The sequence below is a fragment of the Leptodactylus fuscus genome, chromosome 1, assembly GCF_031893055.1.
Source record: "Leptodactylus fuscus isolate aLepFus1 chromosome 1, aLepFus1.hap2, whole genome shotgun sequence".
In the NCBI taxonomy this organism is placed as follows: Eukaryota; Metazoa; Chordata; class Amphibia; order Anura; family Leptodactylidae; genus Leptodactylus; species Leptodactylus fuscus.
Genome location: NC_134265.1, coordinates 16,817,509 through 16,837,397, shown reverse-complemented (window position 1 = coordinate 16,837,397; position 19,889 = coordinate 16,817,509). Strand labels below are relative to the sequence as shown.

The following is a 19,889-nucleotide window of genomic DNA, read 5'->3' as shown; positions in this document are numbered from 1 at the left end:
CTAGGAACTGCCACTGTAATGAGGCTGGAGGAGCTACTCAGGAGCCTGGGAAAGCTGGGTGACCATGAGTGTAGGACCTGTCACTCTGAGGAGGAGGCTGGGAGAGCTGGGTGACAGGCTTTGTGTATACTGGGACCTGCCATTGTAATGAGGAGCACCGCTCAGGAGACTGGGACAGCTGTGTGACCAGCTCTGTGTACACTAGGACCTGTCACTGTAATGAGAAGCCACTCAGGAGCCTGAGAGAGATGTGTGACCGGCTCTGTGCATAGGACCTGTCACTGTAATGAGGCTGGAGGAGCTTCTCAGTATCCCGGCACAGCTGTGTATAGCCCCTGTCCTTAGTAGCCGCTCAGGATCCTGGTACAGCTGAGTATAGTCCCTGCAGTTATTGCCGCTCAGGATCCCATCACAGCTGAGTATAGGTCCCTGTCCTTAGTAGCCGCTCAGGATCCCGGCACAGCTGAGTACAGTCCCTGTCCTTAGTAGCTGCTCAGGATCCCGGTACAGCTGAGTATAGTCCCCGTCCCTGTAGTTATTGCCGCTCAGGATCCCGGTACAGCTGAGTATAGTCCCTGTCCCTGTAGTTATTGCCGCTCAGGATCCCGGTACAGCTGTGTATAGTCCCTGTCCCTGTAGTTATTGCCGCTCAGGATCCCGGTACAGCTGTGTATAGTTCCTGTCCCTGTAGTTATTGCTGCTCAGGATCCCGGTACAGCTGAGTATAGGTCCTTGTCCCTGTAGTTATTGCCGCTCAGGATCCCGGTACAGCTGTGTATAGCCCCTGTCCCTGCAGTGAGTAGCCGCTCAGGATCCTGGCACAGCTGAGTATAGTCCCTGTCCCTGTAGTGAGTGCCGCTCAGGATCCCGGTACAGCTGAGTATAGGTCCCTGTCCCTGTATTGCCGCTCAGGATCCCGGCACAGCTGTGTATAGTCCCTGTCCCCGTAGTTAGTAGCCGCTCAGGATCCCGGCACAGCTGAGTACCCCGCGCCGCTCGGGAGGAGGTGACCGCCGCTGTCGGCTCCCGCACTGACGTCACGGCCACCAATCAGATCGGCAGGGAGGATCGCTCAGGCCTCTCCCTCTCAGTAACTTGGGGCTGACAAGTTGTGTCGGGCTCAGTATTGTGAGCCGGGCAGAGAGTATGAGAGCCTGAGTGCCTGCCATGCCAGCCTGTGCCCGCCTGTGCCATGTACACCGAGGAGAACACGACCACCCCCAGTGTCCCCCTGCAGGGCAGACCCCCCACCATCCCCGCCGTCATGTTCATCTTTGGGGTGGTGGGCAACCTGATCGCCATCATAGTCCTGTGTAAGTCCCGCAAGGAGCAGAAGGAGACGACCTTCTACACGCTGGTGTGTGGCCTGGCACTGACCGATCTGCTCGGCACCTGCCTGGTCAGCCCCGTCACTATCGCCACCTACATCCAGAACCGCTGGCCGGGCGGAGACGCGCTGTGTGAATACAGCTCCTTCATCCTGCTGTTCTTCGGGCTGTCGGGTCTGAGCATCATCTGTGCGATGTCCATCGAGCGATACCTGGCCATTAACCATGCCTATTTCTACAACCACTATGTGGACAAGAAGCTGGCGGGGCTGACCCTGTGCGCCATCTATGTGTCCAATGTGCTGTTCTGCGCCCTGCCGAGTATGGGACTGGGCAAGTCCACCCTGCAGTACCCGCGGACCTGGTGCTTCATAGACTGGCGGAGCAATGTCAGCAGCCAGGCCGCCTACTCGTACATGTACGCCGGCTTCAGCTCCTTCCTCATCCTGGTCACCGTGCTGTGTAACGTGCTGGTCTGCGCCGCGCTCATCTCCATGCACCGGCAGTTTGTGCGCCGGACCTCGCTGGGCACCGACAACCGCATGGCCGAGCTGAGGAGGCGGCGGAGCTTCAGGAGGATGGCGGGGGCCGAGATCCAGATGGTGATCGTACTGATCGGCACGTCTGTGGTCGTCCTGATCTGCTCCACCCCGCTGGTGGTAAGTACCTGTGCACACGGGAGCTGCGGTTAGCCGGTCACCTGTTTATCGTTCTCTTCTGTCACTTTGTATCTTTCTCTTCTTCTTCTCACCTTGTGTCTCTTCTCCTCTCTGACTTCTTCCTCTTCTATCTGTCACTTTGTATCTCTCTTCTTCTCTTCCTTCTGTTCTTCTTCTGTCACTTTGTATCTTTCTGGGTTTCCTTCCTCTTTCTATTACATTGTATCTCTCTCCATTACTATTACAGCAGGTTATTCCTTTACTTTGTATCTTTCTCTTCTTCTCCCCTCACCTTTGTGTCTTTCCTCTTCTCTTAGATCTTCTCTCTTCCTTCTGTTTTTCTTCTGTTACTTTGTATCTTTCTGTTTCCTTCATGTTTCTATCTCTTACATTGTATCTCTGCTCTTCTTCCTTCACTTGTGTCTTTCCTCTTCTCCTCTCTGACTTCTTTCCTTCTCTTCTTCTGTTACTTTGTAACTTTCTCTTCTATTAATTTTTATCTTTCTATTCTTCTCCTCTCACCTTGTGTCTTTCCTCTCCTCTCCTCTCTCACTGCTTCCCTTCCTTCTCTTCTTCTCTCACATTCTGTCTTTCTTGTCTTCTTCTCTTGTTACTTTGTATCTTTCTCTTCTCCCCTCACCTTGTGTCTTTCCTCTTCTCCTCTCTGACTTCTTTCTCTTCTTCTGTTTCTCTGTATCTTTCTGTTCTTCCTTCACCTTGCGTCTTTTCTCTTCTTTCTCCTCTCTTCCTTCTCTTCTTCTCTTACATTGTAGTTCTGTTCTTCTCCCCTCACTTTGTGTCTTTTCTCTTCTTTGTCCTCTCTTTCTTCTCTCACATTCTATCTTTCTGTTACTTTGTAACTTTCTCTTCTGTTACTTTGTATCTTCCTCTTCTCCCCTCACCTTGTGTCTTTCCTCTTCTCCTCCCTGACTTCTTTCTCTTCTTCTGTTTCTCTGTATCTTCCTCTTCTCCCCTCACTTTGTCTTTTTTCTTCTCTTCTTTCTCCTCTCTTCCTTCTCTTCTTCTCTCACATTCTATCTTTCTGTTACTTTCTATCTTTCTCTTCTCCCCTCACCTTGTGTCTTTCCTCTTCTCCTCTCTGACTTCTTCCTCTTCTTCTGTTACTTTCTATCTTTCTCTTCTCCCCTCACCTTGTGTCTTTCCTTTTGTTCTCCCTGACTTCTTCCTCTTCTTCTCTTACTTTCTATCTTTCTCTTCTCCCCTCACCTTGTGTCTTTCCTCTTCTCCTCCCTGACTTCTTCCTCTTCTTCTGTTACTTTCTATCTTTCTCTTCTCCCCTCACCTTTCCTCCTCGCTGTCCCTCCTGTATTACAGCAGCTCTTGGTCTCAGTTCACACAGTGTTAGTCACGCAGGTTCTCTCTGTAGTACCAGTATGGATTCTATACTGCTCCGGCTTCTCGGCACTTTCTTTGCGGTTTTTCTTTCCTTCCACCACAAGAAGGTCCGCACTGATCTGTAATGGGAGTCGCTGTCAGATGTGTCAGACATGGCTTGGCCACTGTACACACCACATCTGGACCATCTGACAGGGGGGCACACGGGGCGTACACCCAGCCCTGGACCCTCCGCTGCCTGGAGACCTGCACAGGCTCAGGTATATGGCGGTGACTCTTATACATCACTATATCCCGACTGCAGCCTCAGAATATAGAGAACTACAAGTCCCAGCAGGCACTGACAGACCAAACTCTATAGAACTCTCCGAGCACTCCCATCATTTATAGACCACACCCCCCAGTATATAGATACAAGCATCTATATACCCTGCAGAACTACAAGTCCCAGCATCTCTGCATAGCCAAGTACCCAAACACTAGCCCTCATCTGTCCTGTATCTGGGAAAGCTGGATGATAAATATATCCCAGCAGGGAGATTCCATCCAGCTTTCCTACACTCCTGAATGTCAGATATTTTATTCCCATATAAACAAGTATAAGGTAAATTTGCCGCTCTGTAATCCAGGAAAGCTGGGTGTTAGCTCGTTGATCTTTCCCTTCCATCCGTACACTGAGCTGCAGAGAAAATCCATAAATCTTCACCTAGGCTACAGTTCACACTAAATCCCTACAAACGTCACAGGAACTGTCATCACCCCGGAGAGCTGGCACTGAAGGCTGCTCCACCTGCCACGACCCTGCCACAAGGGGTTAAGAAGGTCAGGGGGTGGGATTGTTTCCCAGAAATAGCGCCCTCCCTTGTGTATAGGTGGTGTCTGGTATTGTAGCTTGGCCCCATTGATGTGACATGTGTATGACAAACTCGGCTCTGCTACATCTGTACGGCGCTGCGCTGGCTCAATGTTGTGTAGATGGAACTTGCCGTCCATCGTGGACCTGCAGCCCTTTGGCGCTGTCAGTGCGCAGCGAGTCCTTGAGCACAAGGCATGCAAAAGTTGCAAATTTTGCACAAAAAAATTGCAACTTTTTCCTCTTTTACGCCACTTTCCTGAAAAGACGCCAGTCTTGATCTATCTGCCCGGGTGCCCGCTGCTATACCCCACGGTGGGGCTACGGGGGTAAAGTGCAACTTTTTAAAAGTTAGGGATACATTTTTGAAATTTTTTGTTCACTTTTTACGTTGAAAATTAAAGAGCAAAGTGACCGAAATACCAGAAAATTGGTGCAAATTGTCGCCTGTAGGGTAGAAAGATTGAAAGTCTTGACTCATGTGCCCACTAATATACGCCATGGCAGGACTACGGGGGTGAATGCAACTTTTTGAAATATTTGCATCTGAATGCGTGAAAAATTTGCAAAGTTTTTGTCCACTTTTCACTTGTTACTGGAGGTGACAGAGTTTATCATAAAATTGGCACGAAATTGGTGCAATCGCCCCCTGTGCCCGCTAATAGACCATCTGGGGTAAAGGCTCATTGGCTTGCACCCACCCTGACAATACATGCCCCAATTGCCCCTGCAGGCTACTATACCCCAAGACGGGGCTACAGGCATCAATGCAAAAGTTGTTTCTGAACAAGGTCCAAATTTTTGGCCACTTTTCATGCGGCATTGTGGGCGGCATTTTGGAAATTTTTTAACCCAATGGTGCAAATTTTTCGTCACCAAGATTGTGAGAACATCTAGAGGTGAAGATGTTCCAGCTAAGGGGTCGTAGTCAATGTGGACAGGTGTGTAGTCCGGGGCTGGGGGGGGAGGGGGTTATCCCAGGGGAAAGGTCAAACTGGCTTCTCCTGTTGGGTCGGTGAAGGGCAATAATCCGCTGTGTTTTCCTGGTCCTGCCGGTTCGCCGGCGTCAGCTGGTTCTACCTCCGATCACAGGAGGGGGCAGGGAATTGGGGAAGCAGCCAAAAAGAAGAAAATCAGGAAGTTAATAACACTTAAAGGGTCCCTGAATGAAAGGCCAATCACTAAGTGTCCCCAGTAAGGACCCCAAATGATCGGCTGTAACCCACAGCACCCCTGCAGGAGAAATGAAGTATTGCACCATGTCCATTCACATCAGTGGTTTGCCTGGGTAATGCAGGACATTGCATCATTGATCAGTATACAGTAAGCTCCATGGCGCTCCCTAGTGGTGGCTATAGCCTGTCTGTTGTCAGCAACTTTTGGCCCTATGAAACTACAACTCCCAGCATGCTCCGGTGACTTCTTTTGGAAGAACAGCCGAGCACGTGCTGGGAGTTGTAGTTTGCAGCGCTGAGCTCTGCTATACCGTTACCTCGTATACCCCGGGATCCCTCTGTTTACCACGACTCGTGCCAGGTCTTTCGCCACGCAGCGTGCAGGGGTTTTACTCCGATGACATCATCATGGCAGGGCGTGGGGCAGTCTGGTTGACAAAACAGAAAGGTCAATGAAATTGGCATCGGGAAGTGATTGCAGCGATTCATTAAGGTCTGCGCTGACTTTGGGCAGGACCCCGGGGGGGGGGGGGTTGAGTCACCGCAGCATTTTTTGCCGTTGAGTCTCCGATTGAGAAAATAAACCACAAAAATATTTAAGAGCCATGACAACAATAAATGCAAAAATGTCAGAGCCCTGATGGTCGTGCACCGCACCCCGGCAGCTCTGCAGCGTACAGGACTGCTCCGGCCCTTTAAGTGGCTGTATATAATACCGTAACATCTCACTATAAGTACAACTCACATCCCTCATATCTGACAACCGCTTCTACTGACTCCTGGCGCTTACGATCCATCTGATCTGATACGATGAGGTGTGACCACGTCCTGACCAGTCAATCAGGCTGGATTAGCAAACGTGAGAAATATCCGACCGGCCGCAAAAGGGCAAAACATTTGTGTACAGATCAGGCCGTGGGGTCATCTGTCACTCCGCAGCCCCAGGGCACAGTGTCTTAGCACGCTACATTTTGTTGCATTTTTGTTGTAGTTTTAGTCTTTTGCCTTATTGTATGTCCAAACACTGGTGGTTTGTTATGAATCAATTGTATTTATAAATAATACCGTCATATAGTGCTGTAAATCAAAATAAGATACTTGCATAATACCGTCATACAGTGCTGAAATAGTACCATAATATGGGGCTTAAATATTACATATCACACTACGCACCGTAAGTATAAACCCCATACAATTCTTACATAATGCCGCCATACATGGCTGAATAAGGGGCTTAAATATTACGTGCCACACTATAGCTAAGTGTATACCCCTATACAATACTTGCATAATACTGTCGTGCACTGTTGAAATAATACCATAATGTGGGGCTTAAATATTACGTACCACACTACACACTATAAGTGTATACTTACATAATACCGCCATGCAGTGCTGAATACTAATGCCATAATATGGGCCTTAAATGTTGCCATGCATATAGTAATATAATAATTTATGCTACACTGTAGCTAAGTGCACACCCCAATACAATACTTACATAATACCGCCATACCGTGCTGAAATAATACCATAATATGGGGTTTAAATATTACGTACCGCACTATAGCTAAGTGTATACCCCCCTACTTACATAGTACCGCCATATAGTGCTGCAATACCACTATCATTCAGTGCTCATATACTATCTCCGTATAGTTCTAACATAATACCCCCATACATACAGTAATACACAAGTATATAAATATAGCACCATACAGTACTTACATAATACCGCAATACAGTACTGATAGATCACCGCTACATGGGCCCCATATAACTACACTTACTCCATGACTACCCTGTGACAGCTATGGGCTGTGAGTATATTACCGCCCTGTATGCCCCCTATATTTTTGCACGTTTTTGTACGTTCCGCTGTGAGGAGTCTTACATTCAGCACAATTCATCCAGCAGATCTTGTTTGCATCAACGATTTCACCAGTGCAGGCAAATATTAACCTTGCCCGGAGATAAGCGCCATGTTGCGGTGTGATTAACACAGAGTTGCAGTATTATGTTTACTATTGTACATGTTGTCATAGTCGTGTTTGCCCTGGAGTGAGGGCCCGGGCAGCTGTGTCAATTTGTTTTTGGCCAAAATTACTGTCATGTGATGCAACCCTTCGGGCCCTGGGGGACAGTCAGTGACCACAGCGCCCAGTAAAAGATGGCACTTAAAGGGACACTCCAGGAAAAACCGATGCACTGAGTGGTGCAAGGGGATGTTTGCAAAATCCTTGCTTTTCTTTCCTCCCATCGCCATTGCTTACTTGGCAGGGCGAGTTCATTTTCCAATTTCCCGGGATCCTCTCCACTTCCTGTCTGGGTGACCACCATCTCCCTACATGTGGCTGTGAGTCCTGAAGTGGTCACCGGAAGCTTTACATGCAGTAGAATAGATTAGGGGTGCAACTTTGGGGGGTGCAGAGGCTATACCTTCCCTCTGACCCTCACCCATAATATAAGGTCCAGATTTTGCAGTGGGGCCCCTGAGCTTGCAGTTACTGTAGCTGAGCCTTGACATTTAGCAGTATATGAGGCTACACATGTAGCGACTCGTCCCGGGACTGCAGGGGTGTTATTAGCAGCAGTTCCCAATGTTTGGGCCCTGGGGCCACACTGCTAGGCTACCGCTGCGACCTGCAGATTAGCACTGAGTACATGGAGATTATCGCTCGTTGGGGGGCCGAAATTTATGTAATTGGGGATTAAGTAGAAGAGGAGTGAAGGGTTGTAGAAAATCCCATATATAGTCCCGGGTGTCACAGATGTAGCAGAGCCGACTGTGTGTTTGTGCAGGATAATGCAGTCAGTGCACCTGCAGTCCTAGGTAAAGTCACATTGCAATAGTGCCAAAGGACAACCTCAGCTCTGCTACATCTGGTAAACCTGCCAGACACGTATTAAGACAGAAAGCAAACCAGATTGGAATTCTGCGCTTCCTGAGCTCCTGGAAATGAGGCCCTGGCATCTGGGAGCGTAACTCGATTAGTGCGAGATGTGTCTGCCCTGGTAACGTCTTTATCTCGTATTTTATACGTATCAGTAGAAGATTCTTCGTAGTGGAGGTTCAGTGTCTGGTGTCGGGCGGTTCATGGCGACACGGGGCGTGTAGCTTTAATTATCTGGATTGCTCATGGGTTTAATATATGTAGCAGAGCCGAATCGGTCGCTTTGTTCTTTGGGGGGTTGCGTTGTGTGTACATTGTGTTTACCTGCAGTCATTCTAAGTAATATCGCTATAAGTTGCGCCTTATGACAAACTCAGCTCTACTAGATCTGACATTTTGACTTATGCCTTCATTTTTCATTAGGGGGGGGTCTACAGGCCCAGGTTGTGCCAGGTTCTGAGCAGGAAATAAACATGTTTCTGGCCGGGGTCAGCAGGGGTCGTAGGGCAGCCCCTTGATGTCAAGTTGCAAACTCTTGAACTGTGATCTTTTGGTTTTTGGAGGAATCTCAAGGATGTGAGGGGGCCCCGACCTTTTACACCTAAAGGAGTCTACGTACCGTATACAGGGAGTATACAGGACTATGTAATCCATTACATAGGTCAGGGGACCTCTGTTCTTCAAAGAAGCTGGGGTCACACATTTGGGGTCTTTAAAGAAAATATCCCTTTAAATAAGATACTTTCGCCACCTCCATCCTCTACAACTCTTGTCTCTGTCAATAGGCGACGTTTCGCTGATTTCAGCGCAGTTGGAATTCTTTCTCTAGCCCTCACCATTCCCGAGCAATGAGTGATCTTAATTCAGCACCCAATAGGCTAATCAGGCTCCCTACTGTGAAGTGGGCGTGTCCTAGACTATCTTTTCCATCTCAGGACTGCCCACCAGACAGTAGGGAGCAAAATTAGCACATTGGATGCTGAAAATAAGAGCATCGATTGCTCGGGAATGGAGGGGGCTAGAGGAAAAATTCCAAATATGACAGAATCAGTGGAGGGGCGGCTATTAATGGGGGTAAAGAGATGGATTCGGTGGAGGTGGTGAAAGGTCCCCTTTAAGGTGAATATGATCCAGAGACACAGACATAATGGATCTCTATTTCCCAATAAATTATATTTCTAAGCATTGAATGGAATTACAGATGTAGCAGAGCTGAGGTTGTCACTTACTATAACTGATAGAATCACTGAATCTCTGAATAAAGTGGCATTATAGATGTAGCAGAGCTGAATTTGCAAGACCATAGGTTGTGCCAGATAACAAACTCAGCACCGCTACATGAGAATAACTTGCAGCTTTGTACCACCATATAGTGGATGATATTACATAACACCCCGCCATATATACTGCATGTGATATCAGTTACTGTAATGAATTGGGCGGAGGACGATAAGAGATTTCTGTTTGCTGAAGGCCGTGTGCACACACATCAGGATTCGCGGTTCAGATACTACACCCCCTGTAATACAAAGCCGCAAGTACAATTCACTGCCTCAGATATCACTGCACGTGCCAAAAAGAAGCAAAGATTTGCAGAAACTGCCACCTATTGGACACTGATATGCATTGCAGCTGTCACCCTGCTGGATTGTGCAAAACGATAGATGTCGAAGTAATGTGGATACTGGGAGTTGTAGGGGACAACTAGTCTCAGAAAGCAGTGACACAATATACCCATGGGATATGCCCTGGTGTATCCACCGCCAGGACTCTATGGGGGAATAGATTATGGCTGGCATTCTGTACTCCAGTCCTGATCCTAAACTATTAAGAGCCTTTGGCCCCCATAAAAAGTGGCGAGTGGGTCGTGGAAGGGACAATATGATGCGTAGATGGGTTATAAATGACCCTAAATCTTGTTTTTTGGAGATGCGGAATACTCTGAAAGACCTGCACATCCATACATTACAAGGACAGTCCTTGAAAGCTATGTTATGTTTCATTTTGCCAGTGGTGGTGCTAGAGGGAAATTGAAGTTGGGGTCTTCTGATCAACTCATGATCAAGGGACCATCCCCCATGAAATCTGGAATAAGATGGAGTAATATATCATATTGTCTTGCTTGCTCTGGAGTAGCTCAGTTATCGACCCCAGACTTCAATTTTGGAGAGTCAGTCCTACACAATGACCTGGTTGTCAGCAGGTCTAGTGACATCATATTATATATACACCCATCGAAAATTGGAGAAGCTCCATCTCAGGAGGTGTCAGGAGAAGAGGCTCAGCCAGATATATTGATTGTTTCTATTGTAGTGGTCCACTTAGCGCTTATCTTCTCTTACAAGGCTCTTCAAGATCCAGGATCAATAAGGTTGAGGCAATTAGGAAAGTGAGATCATGAGGAATCACTGCTGATCAACATCTTCTCATAAAAACATCCTCGGTGGACAAAGGAACCTAATCTCATGGGTAGGATGAGCCTAAAAACATGCGTTCCATCAGGTTCATCCAGAGATCCCTAGCCCGCCCATTGTTGACTTTAGATAAGATAATTCTGTCAGAGCAGATGTTCCCATTAGTTCTTCCTAAAAAGATGAAACAATCAGTAGGTCTCAAGGAATGTAGAGATAATAAACATGTGGTCAATGGTAAATGAGGAACCAGCACCTTCTAAGTCAACATGAACCTGAACGAAGTTCTTAAGGCTTCCAAGTTGACTTCAGAAGAACCAGCCAACTATCTCATGTGTATGGAGACTCATGACTCACCCCTGACTTGGCTGGTCCTTCCCAAGTCAACATGAAGACAAAAGACTTGTTGAATTTCCCAAACCTGTTCTCAGGGAAGATAAGCCACAACCAGATGTGTCTAGTTGCAACAGACTCCCGTGACAAGGCAAGCTCACTTGGCCAAAATTGGAAAGCATGTGTCTACTAAGGGTTTGAGAGATTGCTGTTGACCAAACAGTATGGACACCTTTTTGGTTGACAGATATTGGTCACCTTTAGATAATCATTGATGTCCATGGGCTTGATCTAGCATTCATTTCAACGGAGATAAGCTGCAATTCTAGGCACAACCAATGGTTACGAGGGGAGCTGTTTTTGGAAAAAAAAAAATCAGACCCAGGTTTCCATTTTCAGACAACCCTTTCGGGTTCTTGAGTTTTCTTCACGTGAGATATACATTGTTCTACTTGACTTCGAGACTCCACCACAAATGTAATTTATGGCTTGATTGTCTGGTATTCCTTAGCCCGCGGCCCATTCCATTCATCTATATTTAGATTTCAGACATAATTTCCACTTGGTTAAGAAGGTGATATTGTTCCAGCGCAGAAGAATCAATGCTATGTTTTGTCTATGGCAAATAAGCTCAGCCAAGCAGATGGTCATGCATCGTGCCAGTCAATATTCGGGAAGCATCCATGTAACGTCGTCAGGATGTAGACATGTCGTATGTTCTTTGCAATCTTACGTATGTCACGGTATAGCGTTGCTGATGTGACGATAAAGTGGTTTCATACCTAGCGGGCAAATATAAAAGCTCAGATCATCTTACGTGTTTCTTCCATTTCTGTTCCTTTTCTTCTGATCTCAGTAATCCAGAGCTGGAAATTTTCTACTTCAGTTTAGTTCCAGAAAGAACTAATTTTTGTTCTTCTTCTTTCTCATGCAGGTTCGGATTTTCATCAACCAGCTCTATCAACCACCGGTGGAGAAGGACATATCAAGCAACCTGGATCTGAAGGCCATCAGAATTGCATCGATCAACCCCATCTTGGATCCATGGATTTATATCCTCCTGAGGAAGACTGTGCTTAGTAAAGTCATTGAAAAGATTAAGTGTCTCTTCTGCAGGATCGGCAGCGGCAGGAGGCCCCACTCTGCAGGAAGCTTCAATTGCACCGACGGCCGAAGAGCTTCCTCGGTTTTCTCAAGCCATTCTCCGTCCTTTGTTTCTAGAGAGCTCCGAGAAGTTAGCTCGACGTCCCAGACTTTACTCTACCCTCTCGAGCTGAGCGATGGTAGCTTCAGGAGCCACACAGTTTTACCAGGGGCTACTATGGCCATAAACCTCCCAGGAGCTCCAGACAGGACGTTACGAGGTTCTGACCAGTCAGTTTCTTCTCAGGGTCCAGATTCTGAGCAAGTTCTGCTAGTAAATGAGACTCAGCTGAGACTTGTGACTCAGAATAGCACCTCACCCAAGGAAAACCCACTTCACGTCACTTTTCCTGATGAACCATTGAATGTATCGGAGAAATGTATATAGGAACTTCAGGTTGTCCACATTGCACTTTTAGATCTTGGTAGCTATGGAGAGACCTCAAGACGAGATTCCAGATCTTGTTGTAGGAACTTCTTCTCTCCATGATGTGGTACATGTCTATCAGAAATAGGATGGTTCTCGACAACCTGAAGATGGTGCGAAGGTGGTGGTCTTCACCATCATTCTGTGTTGACTTTTCCATTGGCACTTTGGATGATCAGTTCCACCATCGGTGGCTGCTCTCGAGGAGATAAGACGATCAATTCTAAGACTCCTGACACTTTCAACGACAAATCAAATTTGTCTCCTAGATGATGAATGTCTTTGTGTCCCGCTAAGCTTTAACAAATGTGAATTTTTATGGATGACTCTTATATGTATATCGGATTTTTAATGTATTTATTGTCTTCTCCGTGAGAAGGTTTTTAGATTTAAATGTCTAGATAAAAAGAAATATAAAAGGCAATATCTTCATTTTTTCAAGAATATTGCCGGAGAGATTTTATTCATGTCCTAAAAAAAGAAAGTTTTGCACTAAATCGTGACACTTTTTGGCATCCTTGATAGCTAAGGCCAGTGCTGGGGTTGGTGCACATCAACACTGTAAGACAATGTGGATGTCTCTTCCCACCAGAACGGGTGGGAATTTACGTAGGATTATTCGAAGGTAATCCAGTCTATAAAATTCATCCCCCAATTTAATCATTGTAGAATATTCCATGGGCTAGTAGTTGTGGTCCTTCCTGGTGGACCCAAGTAGTAGTAGACTCAATCACCAAATATTCGGAAGCGAGGAATCATTTCTAGGTTTACTTGGATTTTAACCTTATCGAGGAACCCAGTTGGGTTTTGCCCCAAATCAGGACCATCCCAAGCCCATGGTGACCCAAAACCCATAGGTAGCAAAGGAATTCACGGATTGTGCCATGTGATACTTCCCAGTAGTGGTCCCCTGTAGTTGAGGAATACAGTTGAGATGATATAATTCAAGGATGAGGATAATCCCATATAAAAAGTCATATATAGATTTAGCAGGGCTGAATTTGTCACACCAGTCTTTGAGGTTGCACTGGTATGTAGACCACATTGCGATCAGCGCTCTACTTTATAGTATACGTTACCAAAGTCCGATCCAGTCTTTTCATTTTTGCTGTTGATGACCGTTGTGCCTGTGTACCCAAAATGCCTCTATGTGATGTCAATGGGAATCTTGCTTACAATTGTGTTATGCACTGGCTCAGTCAGGAAATGTCCTGAGCCGCATTAGTCACCAACAGACGGACCATGGTGGCGTGTTAACATTCAACCAGCTTACTAAAGTGTACAGAAGTGGCCATACTAAGTACTGTCCGCTATACAAGGGACTCCCTCGCCATGAATGCACAGACTTGTTTAGGTCCCTCTTACTCAGGCAACAGAAAGCACAAAAATCAGGGGGGAACGTGCAAAAAAAGAAGAGTAGAGGACAAGACCGATTGACATCGTTGGAGCTTGTACCCAATATACCACCATTAGCGAAGTCAACTCTATGCACACCCCTTTGGCCAAGATCCTTCCATACATTCCCTGGCCATGTGCCATCCACGAAACAGATTTAGACCTCACATCCATTTCGAGTTCCCAGGACCCCAATGTATTCCTATAACCATGCCCAATGCCAAGTCTGGCCCAACGTTTATAGGCTGCTCAGCCGAATTAAGCACTTACCGAATTGACGCGTTTGATTAATCCTTTCCAGAAGATTCTGAAGGAAAGTCATCATGGAGCATGTTCTGTTGCTTTCCGTGGCCTTGTGAATCGCTTATTGTAATTGCATTCTGAGGGTGCATGCACACTGAGTAACGCCGGGCGTGTATGAGAGCTGTACACGCCGGCATTACAGCAGACTGCCGAACACTTCCCATTCACTTCAATGGGAGCGCTCGTAACAGCGGCGTTTACGAGCGCTCCCATTGAAGTGAATGGGAAGTGTTCGGCAGTCTGCTGTAACGCCGGCGTGTACGGCTCTCATACACGCCCGGCGTTACGTAGTGTGCATGCACCCTGAATCTGTATTCGTCAAACTGTTTTATCGACCAATAGTTTGTTTTATTGGGGGGGAGAGGGGATCACAATAAAATTACGTTGTTGAAGTCATCACTTTTTGTGCAATGGCTCTTTTTTTTTTCTGTTGGTGGAAGATAGAATGACCATCCGTGAGATGAGACAAGATCTTCTCCTTTCTTGGTTCCTCTTGCCTTGTTTAGTTTAGAGGGTATATTGGGGTAGATGATACAACCGACTGATTACCAATGGCTCTGACAATGTGACTGTATCGTGATGGCCTCAAAAAGTTGCAGACTACAACAGTGAGACAAAGTTAGTAAAAAAAAAACTTTTGAAAGTCGGTGGCTCTTGTTCACATGTGGTTCTGTCACCATATAGATGTAGAGTCCCCATCCAAATGTTAGTGTCTATGTTCTGGCCACCATACCTGGACCCTCCGTAACTCATGACTAAAAGGTTCTACAGAAGGGCCAAGTCTTGACTCTATGACGTGAATCTGAAACCAGAAGTAAGATTATTTACATAAAGTTTCTCATTTTCAATCCAAAAACTGGAAGTAAAAAGTGGAACATGGTTGTTTTCACAGCCTTAGAGCATGTGATGTAATGACCACGATCGTGAAGATCGATGAGAAGTAACAAACATTTCAGGGCGTAGCTAAAGGGGATGAAGCAGAAGTTGATCCCCAAGCCTGATGGGTCCAAAGACTTCTGTGCTCCATACCAAGCCACCAGTATTGGATTTCAGATGAAATACCCGCCATAGGGTAACCAGGAACTAACAGGTCAATTTATGGTATAGCATTAAAGGGGTTGCCCTCTGTAAAATATAGGAACCTCATAAGGACTCCACTAATATCAAATTGGTCCCCCAAGACTGAAAGACCAAGTGTTGCTTTCCATGGACATTGGGCCTCTCTCCAGCCCTCCGGTGGCCTAGTAATACATCTCCTCTAGCAAGGGAGGTCCTGCACAAGGTTTTGCTACTTTGGGGATAGGACTGTCCAAGACGGAGATCTTTCTCTCCCAGAGGTAGGATTGTGTAGGGGATAAAGGGTGCGAGTATGTGGGGTGAAATGTGAATGAAGCAGTACTAAGTGTGTAGAGTGAAATGTGGATGTAACAGAGCTGAGTGTGTGAGGTCGAAATATGGATGTGGTAGTGCTGAATGTGTGGGGGGAAATGTGGCTGTAGCCAACCTGAGTGTGTGTGGGTGGGAGATAGATAGATGTAGTGCTGAATGTGTGGGGGGAAATGTGGCTGTAGCCAACCTGAGTGTGTGTGGGTGGGAGATACATAGATGTAGTACTGAATGTGTAGGGTTGAAATGTGCAGGTATCAAAGCTAAGTGTATGGAGGGAAATGTAGAAGCACCAGAGCTGTGTGGGGAACATGAAAGCAGCATAATTGAGTGTTTGCAGGGAGGAAACGTGAAAGTAGCAGGGCTGTGGGTGTAAGGGGGAAGCCCGGTGGTAGCAGAGCTGTGTGTGCAGGAAGGAAAACATGGACAGCAGTGTTTGTGTATGCATAACAGAGGAAACCATGGAGGAAGGACAGCTAGTTGTAGGTGTGCAGAACATGGATGTAGCAGAGTTGTGTATATAGGGAAATTGGAAGTAGCAGAGGTGTGTGAGACATGGAAGTAGTAGAGCTGTGTGTGTGCAACAGGCATGCCTAACTAAACAATAAGCAGAACAGAGGTAGTCTACAGCTGAAAAGCAGAATAAAGGCCGAATATAGGGTTGGGTTTTTTTTCCAAATGGAAAGGGGTCCTGCTTTCAGAAAGTTTAGAAATCACAGCTCTAGAATATGAACACCTTTGGATGAGACGGCCAATGATTGATTGTAAGGGACACCATATAATGGTTGATGACATGATCAGGAGCTGAGCAGACCACCTTGCCTGGACCACCTGCTTACCTATACAGATATGGCACCCTGATTTGTGTACTGGATCTAAACGATGACCAAGAGACCCCAATGACTTAATATTGGGGTGCCGGAGGTCCACCAATATGAGCACCACATGTAGGGGGATATTCTCCTATAGAAGTGACACTCCCTATGTCTCCAGACACATGGCATCTGATGAGAAATGAGTAAGATTTGTAGACAATATGGCCGGAGAAACCTCTATATTCCTCCATATATTAGACCCATACAACGCTACCGTAGAAGCCCCATGCACCTGTATGGTGCCCCTAATACACACAGAGCCAGAGTACAACCACATGAGCCCTTTAGTTACATTCTTAAATTAAAATCGTGGTGGAAATATTCAAAAGAAAGTAAATTTCCTCCCTCTCAGGACCATCAGACCCTGCACATGGTTTTCAATAGAGAGGAAATGTTCTTTGCAAGAAAAAAATTGAAGGAAATGTGAAGTTCCACCATCATATCGGAAGTCACCTTGGGGGGTGGGAGTGTGACCGTGCCACCACTGAAGATATCATGACATCTGCATTCAAGGAGGTACATGGCACGAAGACAGACCATGGGGCCGTTGCAGACAGAGGGACTGGCCATGTTAAGGCCCACCACATTTTTCTACAGGGTCCATGGCTGGAACCAATGCAAGGCTCCCCTTTCCAGAAGAAGCGCAATACTGGAAAACAAGAGGGCTGACACTTGTCCCAAGGGTCAAGGAAAGGAAGTGGAGAGGAAAACAAGAACTAAGCCCTTCTGTCCCTGGTCCAAGATCCAACACCTTAATAAGGGGCCCATTTTATGTTTCGTCATGGCCCCACTGTCTTATGTAAACCAATGACTCTACCAGTAAGTCCTTTGAGAGATTTTCCACCTATGTTTTACGACAAACTTCTGCCCAAATACTTCTGCCTAAAAGGGGTTTGAGTTATGTAAATGCCTCAAGTCTGATCTAGAACGTCTTATTAGAGTTTATGTTTTTTTCCTTGCTTGCTGGACAATCACATGATCACAAATTGTTCCCCTGCCAGGAAGTGACCATCTTTCCTACAGCACCACCGCAGGAGAAATGAAGTATTACGCAATGTCCATTCACATCAATCCAAAAAGTGAGAGACTCTCGTAGAGTAATTGAGCTTACTCAACCACTCTTGTTGGGCAGGCCTCGTGATACCTGTACATAAATGGTATGGTCCAATGTCTTTGCTTTACATATGGAACCACCTGTTTATAGCAGAGGCGGAAAACGTATCTTGTTGCGGAGAATGTGTGATGATTCCTCCACGTCTATCAATGGTCTGTCCATAGGAGATAAAAGAAACGTTCCGTGTACAGAGATACACAAGCTCCATGACAACAGAAGACGAGCCGTCTCGTACAATAGTCTTTCTCCTCCACTTTCCCTCATTAATGCTATTTTTTTCTCTTCCAGCTCTTTACCATTATAAATTGGATTGACATATAAAAGACTTGTTCAAATACCCGGCCGGCCGCCATGAACGGGCCATCTGCTGGTCCCTGACAGATTTTCAATGCGTTCTGGTCATTGATCTGACACACAACGCGTTTCATTTCATTTGTATGGGACAGAAGACACCGCAGTGCAGGCAGTGGAGTCAATATCTCCATCGTATAAGGGACTGTCCACCTGGGGGATGTTTACTGATGTTATTATTACTATGTACTTAAGAATTTTCACACCATTCATGCCAAGGATTATTGGCAACGCCAACCTGCAATCCGCGCTGACGCGGTAACAGTCGCCATAAATATACAACGTTGTAAAGATAAAGCGGGCAGGTGCGGTCACCCCATTGTTCATTACACTACACTATTATAGGAAGAAATAGAGAAGTTGCGACATAGTTAAAAATATCAGTGATGGATATGTCTCTCCGTGGTCTACAATGAGGTCATTATTAACCCCTTCCTGCCACAGCTCCTGCCACAGACCTCCTAGGGGTTTTGAGCCCCAGGGAATCTGATCACTAGTACAATACATTGCATTGCTTATGCATTGCAATGTATTGTAAGTTCTATGGAATTCCGTATTAGATCTCTACTATTGAGAAGCTTGGGCGATTTCAGTAGGCGCTAGGCTCTCATAGTAGCAGACCACAGCCCTTGTTCTGGGGATGGGTGGGTGAGCCCATCTCAAACATGATCGCCAAGGTCACCACAAACATGGAAGAGCACATGGACCACTGGTAAGTAGATGCATCAGTCATATTTGTCCGAAGCATCAAAAGGATCATTGCCCATGATCAGAGACCCAGCACCCATTCAGTTCCTTAATAAAACACCCAACATCCACCATGAAAGTGCAACCGATGTTGGGAAAGGGTTAGTTATAAATTAAAGGGGTTGTGGGCTGTTCGTGGACATGAATGACGCAGTTTCTGGAACAAATCTGTTGGCTTTGTCTAGTTTCTAGCTATTTTCTCAGCCTGTAAGAGGGTCAGTAACTTGTCTGCTTGTTTCTAACTTCATACAAGTTGTAATGTACCATCACCGGGTTACTCAAACTTCCCCAATCTTGATGAAATAGACGGGGGGCTTCCTTAAAAACCACCATCATTATGTTACCCTGCAGTAGCTTTAATGGTGGACATATGGCTGGATATCATTCCTTAAGCCTAAGCTAGTTTATCAATGTTTTGATCTTGACTCTGAGCCTTGACCTTAGCCTTGTATCTGGAGTTACATTGTGTCCTTCCCAAATCCCATCAAATTTGATACCTGTTATTTGTAGTTTGTAGCCTCCTGGTTTTTCACCTCTGGCCCATCTTCTGGTTATGTTTCTTGTCTATTCCTATTGTTTATTGAATCTTGACTGATCCCCGAAGATGACCCCTAGCTTCATTTCACAGTGTGAATCCAAACCAGGCACTGATCTTGACTCTGACCCCCGACCTTAGCCTTATATCTGGGTTGATATTTAGTCTTTCCCAAATCCCTTCAGATTTGATGCCTGTTATTTGTAGTTTGTAGTCTTCTGGTCTTCATCACTGGCCCATCTTCTAGTTACGTCTTTGTCTCTTGCTCTGGTTTGTTGCATCTTGACTGATTCCTGATAATGACCTTTGGCTTCGCCTCCCACATTATGACCTTAGTGACTACTTTTGAGAACTGTTTCAGGTTCCCTGCTAGGACTCTGAATGAAGTAGAATACAGAAGCTGCCAGTCCTGTAACAGGACTTCACTTTATGGTGGAATGGCGGAGGTAAGTGGAATGAAAAAGAATTAGGGAAGAAAGAGGAAGCAAAGAATACTCAATGCAAGATACAAGGGTAGAGCATGGCGCCATATGGCTGGAGAAGAGCTGTGGGAACAATCAAATAATCTGAACTTCAAAACTCCAGCCAGCCAGTGGACAACAGT

At 46.2% G+C, this 19,889-nt stretch overlaps 1 protein-coding gene across 1 annotated transcript; it reads left to right on the top strand.

The window, feature by feature from the left end:
- Positions 1-1,142: 1,142 nt before the first annotated feature.
- PTGER4 (prostaglandin E receptor 4) lies at positions 1,143-14,674 on the top strand. The gene is made up of 3 exons (XM_075267442.1): positions 1,143-1,987; positions 11,944-14,343; positions 14,569-14,674. Exons 1-2 carry the CDS (start codon positions 1,193-1,195, stop codon positions 12,538-12,540), a joined length of 1,392 nt encoding a protein of 463 aa, XP_075123543.1. The 5' UTR covers positions 1,143-1,192; the 3' UTR covers positions 12,541-14,343; positions 14,569-14,674.
- The last annotated feature ends 5,215 nt before the right edge of the window (positions 14,675-19,889 follow it).